Here is a 15335-nt window from a genome sequence, read left to right as displayed (position 1 = left end):
GAATAAACCTCTTTCTTTGTCGGGGAATTCTCGTTCTTACTTGCTAATGTTTCATCGGCTTCATCCTCATCGGCAGATATAAATACCGTATCTCCTTCGGATACAACCGTCTCGTTTAACCTGCTGCGTGAACGACGAGTTTTCGGAGTGGAAGTAACAGGTGCTAATTCGCTGCTTTTAATACGACGAGCTATTTTACCCGCGTGTAAAAAACTACGATTTCCTATGAGACTGGAAGGTGTGTTTATGTCGTGCAGTAATCGTGCAAACTGAACTCTTCCGATTGCTTTTACTGTCTTTCTCTCGCGTATCGCGTCATTTATGAGATCGCTAATATTCGAACCCGTTACAACCGCATCGTTTATAGTTACGAGTCCTTGTCTATCCCAACCGATCTTTGACGACGGGGCATCGAGTAAATATTTCAATAGCGTGTGAGCTTTGTAGCGATAAGTTTTCGGCACACTTTCGATTATATTTTTAATCACTTCCGCCGATTGATCGCGTTTTTTCCCGAAACTATTAGCGTCATCTCCATCTCCAACGCTACTAATTAAAGTATACGTAAATTCATCGTCATCTTCCAAGTACTAGTACTAAGTAATTTGCAATTAACAATTACATTTTTTTTTCGAAACAATTATGTGTTTGCTTTACACCAATCGATTCCTCTCATTATTTTGTACGTAAAAGTATTAAGGTAAGATAATCGAAAAATGAATATTTTACAAGATATTTTACGGTTTATGTAAAATTAAGAAATTATTTCAAGCCTCATAACTCAAAAAGTACTTAACGAAAAGGTACTTAATTATAGTGTTTTGGAAAGCTCTCGAAATAAGCTACAAGAATATGCAATAGAAAGTAAGGGGTTTCATTTAAAAAATTGAAGGTGACCTTTACGTGACCTTGAAGCAACTATTCAAGGTCAAACTAATGACACCACCTTATGTCCCCCTTGAAACCATACAACCTTTTTCTGAAACATCTTTTTCTAAAATTAAAAATAAGAAAGTTATTTGGGGTGGGACATTAAAATGGGACACCCTGTATAGTATGATTAAGTCCGAGAAATGTTTAAGAAAGTTCTTCCATGGTCTGAATGTATAAACATCTAATGGCTGGATCATACCAGTTGTCCCTGCGGGAATAGTTAAAATTTTGACTCTTTTACCACGCTTATCTATAACATCGAACTTTTCTTCCGTTTGTCCAGTCCAAGAATCTAAACATAGAGCCGATGCTTCATTAACATTAGGCAAAAAAGCATCGACAAACCATTTTACAGCAAGATCTGATGAAAGTTTGCCAGATTTCGAAGCAAGCACAAGAATATTTTCAGCTTTATAAATATTATTTCTGACGATCGGACCAAATTTACCTTGTGTCTCTTGTAACACTATTAGCAAAGGTGATTTTAAGACCCCACTTGCAAATATAAAAGGCTGTATAGTGTAGCTGTGAGTCAGTGAATTTATAGATTGAGCCAAGCATTCAACTTTCAAAGTACCTTTAAATGACAATGTACGCCCTGCATGTGATTCTAAATTAAAGCCTGATTGATCAGAATTGAATACATTATCTTCTCCTATAGATAATATTTCTGATCTCACTGTTGCAACGAATTCATTACTCTTCTGTACGAGAGTTTCTTTACTCGTTATCTGGGTTTTCGTAACAAACTTGTTAATCTTTCTAGATACATGGAATACCATGTCTCACTTTGAAAGTATGGATCCATTTGGAAGAAGCAGAGAAGAGTTTATTTGATAGTTTAACATCATCCCTTGCTTTCAAAGCCCATCTTTTCAACTCTAAATCATGAACAGGTAGTGATTTTTCCATAGCATTTTTGAATTGATCTAAAACATATGTACTGATACGAAACAATTTCTCATTCCTTGTGCCTCCCTCCGCTACTTGTGCTTCCCACCTGTACAACGTTTTTTTATCTGGAACCTTCCTAAATCTACTTTTTACCGTACTAAAACTCATGTTACCATTTTTAGCAGATCGCCAAAACTTGACCGCTCTGTTTTTATAATCAACGTCTATCTCAACTTTCAGTTTTTTATCATCTCGAACAACACATTCAAAGTCATCTTCAAAATCGTCATCGACTTCAACAGCATCAGGTATTACGCTGTCATCATTATAACACAATGTTTCGTAAGTTTCAGTGAACACGTTGGAACCAACAGAAGATTTAATGAGATCTTCCAAATAAGCTGCAAATGATCTTTCATCTTCTGTCACAATCGATTCAACATCATACTGCGAATCACTGAAACTATGTGTTAGTAAACGAAGAATATTTTTTGGATTCATAGACATGTTTTGATGAATTTTTTCGAGAAAAACGCAGAGAAAGAATAGTACTTAACGTTATTACAATTAATAACAAATAGTAGACGTGGAAAGCTGATGAAAACCTATTTGTTGTAAATTGTATTCAAAGAGATACACAATGTAGAAAATATTAAAGCCGTGCTGTGAAAACGGCCGATGAAAAACTAATTGTTATCAATTGTAGCTCGAAAATACGCAATGAAAAAAGATAATACTTCGTGAATATAACTTATTGTAATCAGAAGCCTGTCGTATTGCTCCCTGATTTCAACCTTTAAAAACGATTGATGAAACCTTATTCGTTATGAATGGTATTAGCAAAAGTTGCAATAATGATAATGAAATGCGGTAAAAATATAATTCATTTTGACAATATATGTGCAAATTGTGGTATCGTAAGCATGTTAGACGAAACTTGAACATATAAGTTACCATCGGCCATTCTGATTACTATATGTCAGATTGTATAATTGGAAACATTAAAAAGACCTAATAATCCTGTCTTCATAAGGTTCAATTTCTTAAAATTTCGTGATTTGCTTATTGTTTCCGTCATTTGAAAGAAGGGTGTTAAGAAGTTTGCCCACCGATATTTGCCACATTTTGACATCCTTCGTAAGACTACTATTAAATTTGCCATTTTTCATCAGCCTCTACATTGATATAACTGATGTCAAAATCGTCATTAACGATCTCAAAAACACGCAGACAATGAAATTATGATAGAGAAATGTCGTAAAAGCTGTAAGAGAATGACACTCATGAGTAGCGTTAGTTAGCATTGTGCTAAATGGTGTTAAACTTTCGAATGTGTTTTCTAAAACGCCTTGTTAGCCAAAATAAGAAAACACGTGTTTTTCGATGTACTACGTGTGTGCAAAGTTTCAAGAATATCGGCGAATAGCACTTGAGTAATGTTACTTGTAAGTTGTGAGCGGCGGAATCAGCGTCCGACGGCGAACGATTACCGATCGCTACGCCCGTGCTCACCGCCAACGAGCCCTCTCGTTTTCGCCGATTGCTAAGTAAGTCCTGCAAATAAATTATTCTCGTTGTCGCGATTGCTGATTATTGGAATTATCGCAGCGAGCAAAAGCCAGGCGAAGATACCATATTACGGCGAGGCGCCGTTCGGCGAAGTCTAGCTGCAAAAACGATTCTGCGAATGTCGAGTATTTCGATCACCGTTGTCGCGCTCCGGTTAATTTTTGTCATTCGTAAATTTATGTAATTGTCCCGTCTAACTACTTTTTTCCATTTTCGATATTCCTATTATTACGGTCTGTATTTTTCTATGATTTTCTCTAAATACGGTATTTTTCTTTAATGTTCATTAATTCTGTTAATTTTCTTTTAATAAATCTGTTATTTTACATTATTCTAAATCCGCGTAATTTATTTAAATGTCGGCTATGATTGTTGAATTGTTGTCTCGCCTGCCCGATCTTTCCAATCTCGAGGAGCCTCGTATTCAAGGATTATAGCAAACTTTCCCCTAACCCTGCCCCTCTACCGTTAGGCGAGCTAGTCGGCCCGTGGCGAAAAAGGCCCGTGTTTATCGCGAATTTCGCGTTTCGCGAATTGATACGTGAAAGACCGTATTTGGCGCCCAACTTCGAGATCTCGAAACGGCCTTCGCTTCGCCGCGGCTCGCGCAGGAGCACCCTCCATCCCGGCTCCCCCGAACGCAAGTACCTTTTCCGCTCTCTTTTTGACGACGTTTTCGTTCCCCAAATTTCTCTCTATCATCCGAGGAAAATTCTTTGAAATTGAAAAACACGTCGCAATATATATATATATATATATATATATCCTGTTCCTATTGCCTGTTGCCTGGCATTGTGTAAGGGGCTTAAAAGCGCACTGTACATACATAGCACTTTATTACCCTTTCTATACACGCTCCCAGTGGGCAGCGTCTCGAAAATGGTAACACCATACTTCGAGAATTTGAGAGTCCATTGTTAGTCCGGTGCGGACGTGCCTGGACGGCTTTTTACGCCTAGACACGTCCTTTGCTTCTATTTGAAGCTTATTTTTAGAATCAGATTAGGTCTTTGATCATTTTCTCGATATATAACAAGTACTTCTAGCTGGTAAATATAAATCTTTAATAATTAGTAAAGGCCATTAAATTATTGAATAATTAAAAGATATTATTAATTCATTGTCGTCCATTGTCGTTCTTTGTCTTTATCAAGTAATAAATAACGTTTTACTTAGCGCGTTGCGTTGCAAAAATTTTTATTCTTTTATTTATTGAATTTATAAAATATTAATAAGATTTATTTATACTGATCTGTTCAGTTAAATAATTAAAGTATATTAGTAAAATTAATAACAAGTACTAACGTTTTACTTAGCATGTGTAAATTTTTATTCTTTTATTCATTGAATTTATATTTACTTAAACTGATCTGTTCAATTAAATAATTAAAGTATATTAGTAAAATTAATAATTGAAATTAAATGTAATATGTAATTTTACATAACAAATATATTTATAGGTTATTTTTAAAATGTAAGGATTGGGTATTAAATATTTAAAATTATACAAAGGTTGATACACATCTGAAGAGAAATCGTTAAAATTAGATTTAATTCCATCGCTAAAATTAGCTTTTGGACTGAATACTGAGAAAGTTGTATTTGGAAAAGTAGTTTGTTGGAGAGTACAAGACTCGGATTGTGTTCCATTGTAAGTATTTGTTCATATTATTCTGCATCTAAAATAAAAAAATTGTTTCTTTAATTGATATTCATTTATTAATGCAAATAATTATTTAATTTTTCGCAAAATAATTATTTAATTTTTTTCAGTGCTTTTTGCATTGTGGATGAGAAAAAGACATGTATCGTTGTTACGGTGTACAATCTAGTTGTTAGCTAAAGGTTGCGAGGAATAGTTTTATAACAAATGTTGATGCAACTTACTAAACTTATACATATTTTAATTGAGTATAACATATTATATATTATACAAAAGTCATAATTTTAATCAGAAAGATAAGAAAAATTATATTTAGAAACAAAGTAAGAATGCCATTATTTTTCGTTAATTTTTTGTATTATTTATGAAAAGTTTATTTATTCGTGTATAATACTGTGTATAATATATAATAGTTAAAGACCGAAAAGTTATGGTCGGGGATTCTGTTGGTATACCAGAATCTTTTGTGATACATCGAAAATTCTTCTATATGAATAATGTTAGTATTGAATACATGTTTTTTTCTAAATCAAATTTTGTCGAATACATATATATTATATATATATAATATATTTTTATTTCATTTTCAGTTTTTACTATAAATCTATTCATATTGAAACTACAGTTATACTTATAATTAATGGAAGAAAATTAGATGAAGAATAAAAAAACCAAAAGTTAGATGTTAACGTATCCAGATTATAAATCAACATTGATGTGTGCAGATAATATTATCTTTTATTTATATTGTAAGTAAATATTAAACAAACAGTAGGAAATATTAAATAGTAAATATTGGACAAATAATAGTCCCATACAGCACCGAAAGATTGCAAAAACGTTGCATAGACCTAACATTGAAACATTGTAATATTGCATAGAAGTTGCGAAATGTTTCTGCAACATTACTGCAAGCTTGCAGCAACGTTGAAATGTCCGCCCACAGAAATATTACAATGTAAGATTGTAGTAATGTTACGGTGCAACGTATTTGCAATATTAAAACGCGTTTTGCTATTGCAAATGCAGACCGTTTTAAATTTAATAAATAAACTTTGAAAATATAAAGAAATGTTTAAGAAAGATAGGAAAAAAAACATTTACCGCCTTTGAAAAAAAATATCTATTAGTGTTTTTTATCAAATGTATCTTATTAAATATTTATCTCAATAATATACATACAATTATTTTACATACACTCGGTACCAGAATATTTTAATACGTGCAATAAATGAATTATTTCCCATTTACCGATTCAATGAAGAAAAATCTGTTTAATATTCTGAATCCCAACGAGGGATCTAGATTATTAAACAAATTATTTGTTTAATAATCTAGATCCCTTATTAGGATTCAGAATATTAAATAAATCAAGTCAGTTTATCAGAAATTTAACTGACACAAGACAAGAAATATTGTTAAGAATTAGTTAAGAATTGTTCCTTTGTGCGTTACTTGTGTACCCTTAATTACCGCAACACGCATTATATTTAGTTTAACTATCCGCCGTTGGCGCTGAGGAGAGCAGAGGCCAGTAAAAGGGCCGTCAGATGGCGAAGGAACGCGCAGGAGGACACGTCATTGTAAAATAGATTGCAAAATAAAAACGAGGTGAAATCCAGTGAATTACAGTCCACATTCATTTCGAAACTAAACATACAAAACTATTATACATTGGTCCTTCGAGCCAGATATATACAAAGCCGGAAACAGAGAGCGGATATAAACAGCCGCGTACACAAGACAGCTGAATATTAACACGAGGATTATTCAGCATCCGAATGAGCCATCTTGAAATTCACGAGCTTGTTGAAAGAAATACGCAAGTCTCATATACAAAGGGAGCGTGTTCATCGGAAAGCTACAGAGGACAAACTTCATTGTTAGAACGCAAAAATTCATCGGTCAAGGCTCTCGAGATTCATCGAGCAAGCGGACAAAGGCATATAACCGATTCAGATATTTCGGATATCGACTGTAGCGTAAACCAAAGATAAGTGAGCGGGCTTTCCAATACTAATAAACGTAATCTAGTATAGTTACCACCACATAGCGTTAGTATACATATAGTGTTACCATATACAGGGTTTAGCAAAAGTGTGGAAACCCCTTAATATTTCGAAAAATACGCATTTAAAAAAAAATGTTTCATACAAAAGTTATAGGGTTTTATGTGGCGCATTACACAGCAACATTATTATGACCTCGAATAGCGTTGTCAAGGTTATGTGAAGGTCATCTCCAACTTTTTAAATGGGACACCCTATAAGCTTTTGCATATTCTTGTAGCTTATCTCGAGAGCTTTCCAAAACACTATAATTAAGTTAGTTTTCATTAAGTACTTTCCGAGTTATGAGGCTTGAAATCATTTCTTAATTTTACATAAACCATAAAATATCTTGTAAAATATTCATTTTTCGATTATCTTACCTTAATACTTTTATGTACAAAATAATGAGAGGAATCAATTGGTGTAAAGAAAAAACATAGTTGTTTTTAAGAAAAAATATGTAATTTGCAATTAACAATTCCATATTTTAAAAACAACTGTATGTTTTCTTTACACCAATTGATTACTCTCATTATTTTGTACATAAAAGTATTAAGGTAAGATAATCGAAAAATAAATATTTTACAAGATATTTTATGGTTTATGTAAAATTAAGAAATGATTTCAAGCCTCATAACTCGGAAAGTACTTAATGAAAACTAACTTAATTATAGTGTTTTGAAAAGCTCTCGAGATAAGCTACAAGAATATGCAAAAGCATATAGGGTGTCCCATTTAAAAAGTTGGAGGTGACCTTCACATAACCTTGACAACGCTATTCGAGGTCATAATAATGTTGCTGTGTAATGCGCCACATAAAACCCTATAACTTTTGTATGAAACATTTTTTTTTAAATGCGTATTTTTCGAAATATTAAGGGGTTTCCACACTTTTGCTAAACCCTGTATATATATACAGGGTGAATTTTAATGGTTGTGTCAATCTTTTTATCATACGGGAGATTACCAATCGCAATTTTAATAAATTAATTGATACATAGATGTCAGTTAATTGAATCGACCGTATCGAAGGCCGAAATATAATGTGTACAATTAAAGCAAGTTAAAAGCTGAAATTATGTAGTGTGGATTTATTATTATTATTAAAGCTACGTATACATATTTAATATATTAAAGTAGTAAGAATACATATTTAAAAATTCATTTCAAATTTAACACTTTAACGTTTTATGTAAAACTTTATTTCAAATTCCGCATTTATTTTTATGATAAAAATTTTTATTATTTTTATACGTTAAAGGTATGTAGTATTTCTGCCTTCTTGAAATAAAATCACGCAATTGTTCCACAAGAAATACATTTTTATAAAACAATTGCGTAATTTTATTTTAAGGAAGAAAATTTTTTGCAGCATGTTTTTAGCATATAATACAATAAAAATTTATCATAAAAATAAATGCGGAATTTGAAATAAAGTTTTACATAAAACATTAAAGTGTTAAATTTGAATTGAATTTTTAAATATGTATTTCTTCCGCTTTAATATATCGAATATATATAATAATAAATCCCTAATTTGATCATAGTAAAATAATAATAATAATAATAATAATAATAATAATATAATAATAATAATAATAATAATAAATATAATAACATATATATTTAATAATAATAATAATAATAATAATAATAATAATAAATGCATAGCTTTAATAATAATAATAAATCCACACTACATAATTTCAGCTTTTAACTTGCTTCAATTGTACACATTATATTTCGGCCTTCGATACAGTCCATTCAATTAACTGACATCTATGTATCAATCAATTTATTAAAATTGCGATCGGTAATCTCCCGTATGATAAAAAGATTGACACAACCATTAAAATTCACCCTGTATATATATATACGTGTATCGTAGTCATTGTGTATTGTAGTAGTATTAATATACATTTCGCATTATAATTTATCATAGCATAACAAAATGGAAGCGTTAGTAAAAAGACGAGGCCTACTCAAGAGCAGACTTACGATGTTTCAAAACTACATTGTAAAAATAACGAGTAGTTTTCCAGATCCGACAAAGGCGTTAGAAGAAATAAAGAGGTTCGAAATTCGCGAGCGTCTCAATAATATACGAGAAGTATACAAAGGATACAACGAAATACAGACTGCGATCGACGAGCTCACAAGCGACGAAAGAGAAGCACAATATCGCGAAACATTTGAAGAAGAATATTTTAGTTTAGTTGCGAAGGCGGAAGGTTTACTAGTACGTGGCGCGAGAACGATGAGTGCAGTGATGGACGAAACCCGCGAGGCGACGCCTATCCCAGGAATGTCCGCGGCGACAGGGGACACAAATCACATTCCAGATATAGCAATGCATCCGAATCAAAACGTTATTTTTAAGCAACCCGGTATAAGGTTACCTACAATCGAATTACCAAAATTCAAGGGTGATATAGACGAATGGTTAGGCTTTAGAGATACATTCGAGTCACTTATACACAATAATGAAACAATAGAGCCAATACAAAAGTTTCATTACATGAAGGCTGCATTAGAGGACACTGCAGCTCAAATCATTAAATCGTTAGAATTTACAGCAGTAAATTACGCTATAGCTTGGGAAACCATTTGCAATCGCTTTAACAATAAAGGCTTATTAACATATAATCATATTAAAGCAATTTTTTGCATACCTTCTATAAAGGAAGAGTCAGCTACACAAATTCGCAATATCTTAGATACTCTTAATAAACACTTAAGAGCATTAAATGCATTAGGTCAGTCGACGGAACATTGGGATGCTTTACTAATATATTTAGCGTCAAGCAAATTAGATAGTAGTACCGCTAGAGAATGGGAAAAACAACGCGTAGACAAAGATCTCCCAACGTTAGAAGAGTTCAAAACATTTCTCAGTTCGAGAGCAAGTCTCTTAGAAACATTAGAGTTAAGTAAGAAAGGCGCACACAAATTTAAACAATCAGAGTTTGCAAAATCAAAGTCATTTCTAGTTCAAGAGCAAAAATGTGCAGTATGCAAAGAAGCACATCGTTTGTCAAATTGCCCTAAGTTCTTACAGTTTTCTCCGCAGAAACGAGCAGAAGTCTTAAGAAATGCCAAGTTATGCCTCAATTGCATGAAAACAGGACATTATATTAAAAATTGCAAGGCGGGAGCATGTAAGAAATGTTCAGGTAAACACAATACATTACAATACATTTTGAAAAGACGCAACCTGAACAGTCTACTGATTCCAAGGAAGTTAACGATTCTACGTCAGTTTTGTGTTCGCATAACAGGGCAAAGAATTATCAAGTCCTTTTGTCAACGGCAATAATACTTGTGCAGGATAAGCATGGTAAAAAACACAGAGCACGTGCAATACTAGATCCAGGATCACAATCTAGTCTAATTACAAATAAACTTTGTGAAGAGTTGCAATTAGAGAAAACAAACACAAACATAAACCTCGAAGCCATTAATAGTACATCGTGTGAAATAAAGCATAAATGTGAAATTAAAGTTGCTGCACGCCATGGCAACTACGAATTTTGTTTGTCATGCCTTATCATACCTGAGATAACAGGCAGTCTACCGAATAGCAAGGTTAACATACAGGATCTCAAACTCCCCACGAATATTCAACTAGCTAATCCTCAATTTAACATACCCGCTAAGGTGGATATTCTCATAGGAGCAGACTGGTTTTGGAATCTTCTTTGTGTAGGTCAATTCAAGCTAGGCGACCAGCAACTCACAATGCAAAAAACAAGATTAGGATGGATAGCAGCGGGACCATTAGCTAGTAATCATCGGACAACAATAAAGTGCAATCTAAGCAAATCAGCAGACATAGCAATTAGCCAAGTTTTGGGAACTTGAAGAATATTCAAATCAAAGCAAGTTACTGTCACATGAAGAAAGACAATGTGAACTATACTTCTCACAAACATGTACGCGCAATGCAAGCGGAAGATTCGTTGTCAGCATTCCTTTTAAAGAGGATCCTACAGTATTAGGTGTGTCATACGATGGGGCGTTACGACGTTTAAATAGTTTACAAAGACGGTTACAAAAAAACCCTCCACTCAAAAAACAATATGCAGCATTTCTCGACGAGTATAGAAGCTTACAACATATGAGTAAGGTAAAAAATATCTCAAACAATGAGATAGCTTACTACATGCCACACCATTGTGTCATTCGTAACGAGAGCCTAACTACGAAAGTACGTGTAGTTTTCGATGCATCAGCTGCTACAGATAACGGGCTGTCATTGAATCAATTACAAATGGTAGGACCCACTCTACAAGAAGACTTATTTGCTATACTTACAAGATTTAGAATGTATACATATGTAGTGTCTGCAGATATAGAGAAAATGTTCAGACAAATACTCGTAACTCCAAATCAGCGTTCTTTACAAAGAATCTTATGACGTTTGAATCCCGAAGAGCCAGTGGAAGTATTTGCATTAAACACAGTAACATACGGCACGGCAGCAGCTCCCTACTTAGCGACAAAATGCATAATGGAACTAGCAAGAGAATGCAAGCAGCAATGGCCGGACATAGCAAAGATTATTGAAAAGGATTTTTACGTCGATGACCTTTTAACGGGAGCGAATTCAATAAAGCAAGCCAGAGATATAGTAGAGAAAGTGTCTCAAGTCTTAAAATCAGCAGGATTTATACTACGAAAATGGATCTCTAATGAAGCAGCAGTTCTACAAGACATTCCTATTGATGATCAAATTCCGAATGTAATGAACTTTAAATGTAGTGCTCAAACGAAGATTCTCGGTCTAGGCTGGCAAGCTCATCAAGATATGCTGGTTTATGCAATAAAGGAATTACCTCCTCCAAAGGTATCAAAGAGGCAAATACTATCCGAAGTAACTCAAATCTTCGATCCGCTAGGACTTTTGAGTCCATGTTTTATTTCAGCCAAAATTCTGTTGCAAAAATTATGGGTGCTCAAAGTCTCATAGGATGAGACTCTCCCAGCTGATTTACACACTAACTGGATATTATTTCGCAAGCAGCTAAAGGATCTAAATCAAATTAAGATCCCTAGACACGTAATCTGTAACGGTTACAGCGAATTAGAATTACACGGATTTGCAGACGCGTCACAAAACGCATATGGAGCATGTGTATACGTCCGTTCAATAACTCAACAACAGAAAACAAAGGTTCAATTATTATGCTCTAAAACCAGAGTAGCACCACTTAAACTGCAAACCATACCTCGATTAGAGCTCTGTGCAGCTCTCACACTCGCACGATTGATGAAAAAGGTGGTCAATTCCTTGAATACTTCGATCGATAAAATTGTTTACTGGAGTGACTCCACGATAGTTATTAACTGGTTGCAAACAGAGCCAAGGCAACTACAAATGTTTGTTGCAAACCGTGTGTCAGAAATACAAGAATTAACGGACTATACCAGCTGGCGGCATGTGCCAACGCAAGAAAACCCAGCTGATTTATTATCACGAGGCTTGCTACCTAATCAGTTACAGCAATCAACTATTTGGTGGCAAGGTCCGTCCTTCTTGTTAAGTTCAAAAGATGAATGGCCTGCTATGCCTAACTGCGAAGCTACAATAATGGAACTGAAACGAGCAGTTTGCACTGCTAAGCAAACTCAAATAACTAATTCATTCTTGTTTAGTCGTACAACAAATTTGAACCGACTAATTCGTGTGATAGCATATTGCAAGCGTTTTATAAGTAATTGCAAAAATAAGCATAAAAACAAATTGATCATTTTAACAGCGGCTGAGTTAAAAGAGTCGTTGCATAATCTTATAAAACTAGCTCAAGAAGAGACCTTTTCTGCGGAAGTGCGATTGCTCAAAGAAGGACATTTGATAACGAAAGGAAGATTACTTAGACTCAATGCATTTATTGATAGAGAAGGTATCATACGGATCGGCGGAAGATTAAGCAATTCAGAGTTTGATGCAGATAAGAGACATCCCATAGTTTTGTCGGCAGATCATCAATTTACAAAAATGCTATTTTTAAGAGAACATCTGAAACTATTGCATGCGGGACCACAATTACTTTTGAGCTCAATTCGCGAACAATTTTGGCCAATTGGCGGTAGAAATTTAGCAAAAAAAATAGTACATAATTGTATAAAATGTTTCAAAAACAAACCACAGCAATCTCAAGCATTGATGGGAGAATTACCCAAGGCTCGCATATCACTAACGGCACCCTTTTACACTACGGGAGTAGATTACGCGGGCCCTTTCATGATAAAAGATAGACAAGGTAGAGAATGCAAAACAAGCAAGGCATTCGTCTGTTTATTCGTTTGTTTCACAACAAAGGCAATTCATTTAGAATTAGTTTCTAACTTAACGACGGTAGCATTTATCACTGCACTCAGGCGTTTTTCGGCTAGACGAGGTAAACCAACACACATATACTCAGACAACGGTACTAATTTCGTTGGGGCTAATAGAGAACTAAAAGAATTATCACAATTTTTAATTTATGAAACAAATTCTATAGAGGAAGCAGCAAGCGAGATTGGTATCAGTTGGCACTTCATACCCGCTTATTCACACACTTCGATGGTTTATGGGAGGCTGGCGTAAAGTCGACAAAATATCATTTAAAACGAGTAGCAGGTAATACTATTTTAACATTCGAAGAATTGTATACGCTGCTCACACAGATTGAAGCAGTATTAAATTCGCGTCCCTTGACACCGATGTCATCAGATCCTAACGATTTGATACGCCTTACGCCTGCTCACTTTCTTATTGGTCGCACACTCACAGCTCCAGCAGATCCCACATTGACAGACTTACCAGAATCCAGATTATCCAGGTGGCAACTAGTCCAAAGTCTCCAACAACATTTCTGGAAACGATGGAGTAAGGAGTATATCTCCGAATTACAGCAACGAAGCGTAAAGAAAACCGTAACGGCTCCCATAACAGAGGGGACAATGGTACTTGTAAAAGAAGACAACCTTCCTTCATTAAAATGGAAAATTGGACGTGTTATATCCATTCATCCCGGAAAGGATAAGGTAGCCAGAGTTGCTACTATAAAAACTGCAACAGGCACTATTAGAATCGCCACCGCAAAACTTTGCCCGTTACCAATAGAAGCGAGCGTAACGGATAGTTCTAAGCATTAATTATAAATACCTAGTTTATATTCAATACGGGTTACAATTACAGTTAAGGTTTATTTGTTGCGAATTCCAAATTTTATCTGTAATAGAAGTGTTACCTTATTTAGACTTAAGTTACATTCAGTCATAATGTAGTTAGAGTCCGAAACTTTCCTTTATTTCATTAATATTGAAAGTACCTTTCAATGTCGGGGGGTATGTTAAGAATTAGTTAAGAATTGTTCCTTTGTGCGTTACTTGTGCACCCTTAATTACCGCAACACGCGTTATATTTAGTTTAACTATCCGCCGTTGGCGCTGAGGAGAGCAGGGGCCAGTAAAAGGGCCGTCAGATGGCGAAGGAACGCGCAGGAGGACACGTCATTGTAAAATAGGTTGCAAAATAAAAACGAGGTGAAATTCAGTGAATTACAGTCCACATTCATTTCGAAACTAAACATACAAAACTATTATACAAATATAATTACTACATTAGTCCTTTGTAGGCCTTATATCCACTTTAGATGAAAATTCGAATACGAGTTAGTTAAGTTTGGTGTCGCCACATAGCGGCAAGTAAAGAAACACATGTTATACATTTTCGCTATGTTAAAATGTTGCTGCAACATTGCCAAAGTAATATTACAAAATAATGTCTCTGCAATATTTCTGCAGCATTACACTGCTATGTGCAATGTTGTAACATTGCAGCAATGTTGATGCAAGCTTCTGTGCTGTATGGGGTACATATTCGACAACAGAATATTGAATTGTCCAGGTAAAAAATTCTTTATATATATATATATATATATAATTATACAAAACTACATGTGTGTGTGTGTGTGTGTGTGTGTGTGTGAGTGAGAGAGAGAAATCTGTTCATATATAATTAGATATAATTATATTCCATAGAATATAGAAAGATTGCAAACACAATTAAAATGTTACAGTGTGATGCAACATATTATAAAGTATAGTCTTATATATTATATATAACCTATAATTATACATATATAAGATCATTTTACAATATGTAAATTGCATCACTAACATTTTAATTATGTCTGCAATCTTTCTGTGTTATATGGAATATAATTATCTAATAA

At 34.1% G+C, this 15335-nt stretch overlaps 3 protein-coding genes and 1 long non-coding RNA gene across 5 annotated transcripts in view; all 4 read left to right on the top strand.

Annotated features, from left to right (window-relative positions):
* LOC145965792 (uncharacterized) overlaps nucleotides 1–15335 on the top strand; it is a 116503-nt gene that overhangs the window by 83588 nt on the left and 17580 nt on the right. The gene's annotated exons all lie outside the window — the stretch shown is intronic.
* LOC145965343 (uncharacterized) lies at nucleotides 4307–6003 on the top strand. 2 transcript variants are annotated; one of them, XR_014436676.1, is made up of 5 exons: nucleotides 4307–4445; nucleotides 4909–5047; nucleotides 5170–5382; nucleotides 5479–5558; nucleotides 5650–6003. It is a non-coding gene; the product is annotated as an uncharacterized LOC145965343 (long non-coding RNA). The 2 variants fall into 2 exon arrangements; XR_014436677.1 differs by having other exon boundaries at nucleotides 4857–5047.
* LOC145964947 (uncharacterized) lies at nucleotides 9062–10971 on the top strand. The gene is made up of 2 exons (XM_083088094.1): nucleotides 9062–10258; nucleotides 10318–10971. The coding sequence occupies exons 1-2, from the start codon at nucleotides 9062–9064 to the stop codon at nucleotides 10969–10971; spliced, it is 1851 nt and encodes a 616-aa protein (XP_082944220.1).
* LOC145964945 (uncharacterized) lies at nucleotides 11621–14253 on the top strand. Its single transcript, XM_083088093.1, has 3 exons — nucleotides 11621–11956; nucleotides 12134–13681; nucleotides 13783–14253. Exons 1-3 carry the CDS (start codon nucleotides 11621–11623, stop codon nucleotides 14251–14253), a joined length of 2355 nt encoding a protein of 784 aa, XP_082944219.1.

This window comes from Camponotus vicinus, unplaced genomic scaffold, assembly GCF_025532165.1.
Source record: "Camponotus vicinus isolate PSW18456_S1 unplaced genomic scaffold, iyCamVici1.0 SCAF_14, whole genome shotgun sequence".
NCBI classification, from domain to species: Eukaryota; Metazoa; Arthropoda; class Insecta; order Hymenoptera; family Formicidae; genus Camponotus; species Camponotus vicinus.
Note: the sequence above shows the minus strand (reverse complement) of the source record. Positions and strands in the feature narration are given on the sequence as shown.

Coding starts and splice junctions, on each gene's coding strand:
- LOC145964945 (XM_083088093.1), top strand. CDS start 11,621: ATGGAACTAGCAAGAGAATGCAAGCAGCAATGGCCGGACATAGCAAAG. Junction 11,957..12,133: donor AGGAATTACCTCCTCCAAAG/GTATCAAAGAGG, acceptor TTTCGCAAGCAG/CTAAAGGATCTAAATCAAAT. Junction 13,682..13,782: donor CTTATTCACACACTTCGATG/GTTTATGGGAGG, acceptor CTGCTCACACAG/ATTGAAGCAGTATTAAATTC.
- LOC145964947 (XM_083088094.1), top strand. CDS start 9,062: ATGGAAGCGTTAGTAAAAAGACGAGGCCTACTCAAGAGCAGACTTACG. Junction 10,259..10,317: donor ATTATATTAAAAATTGCAAG/GCGGGAGCATGT, acceptor CATTTTGAAAAG/ACGCAACCTGAACAGTCTAC.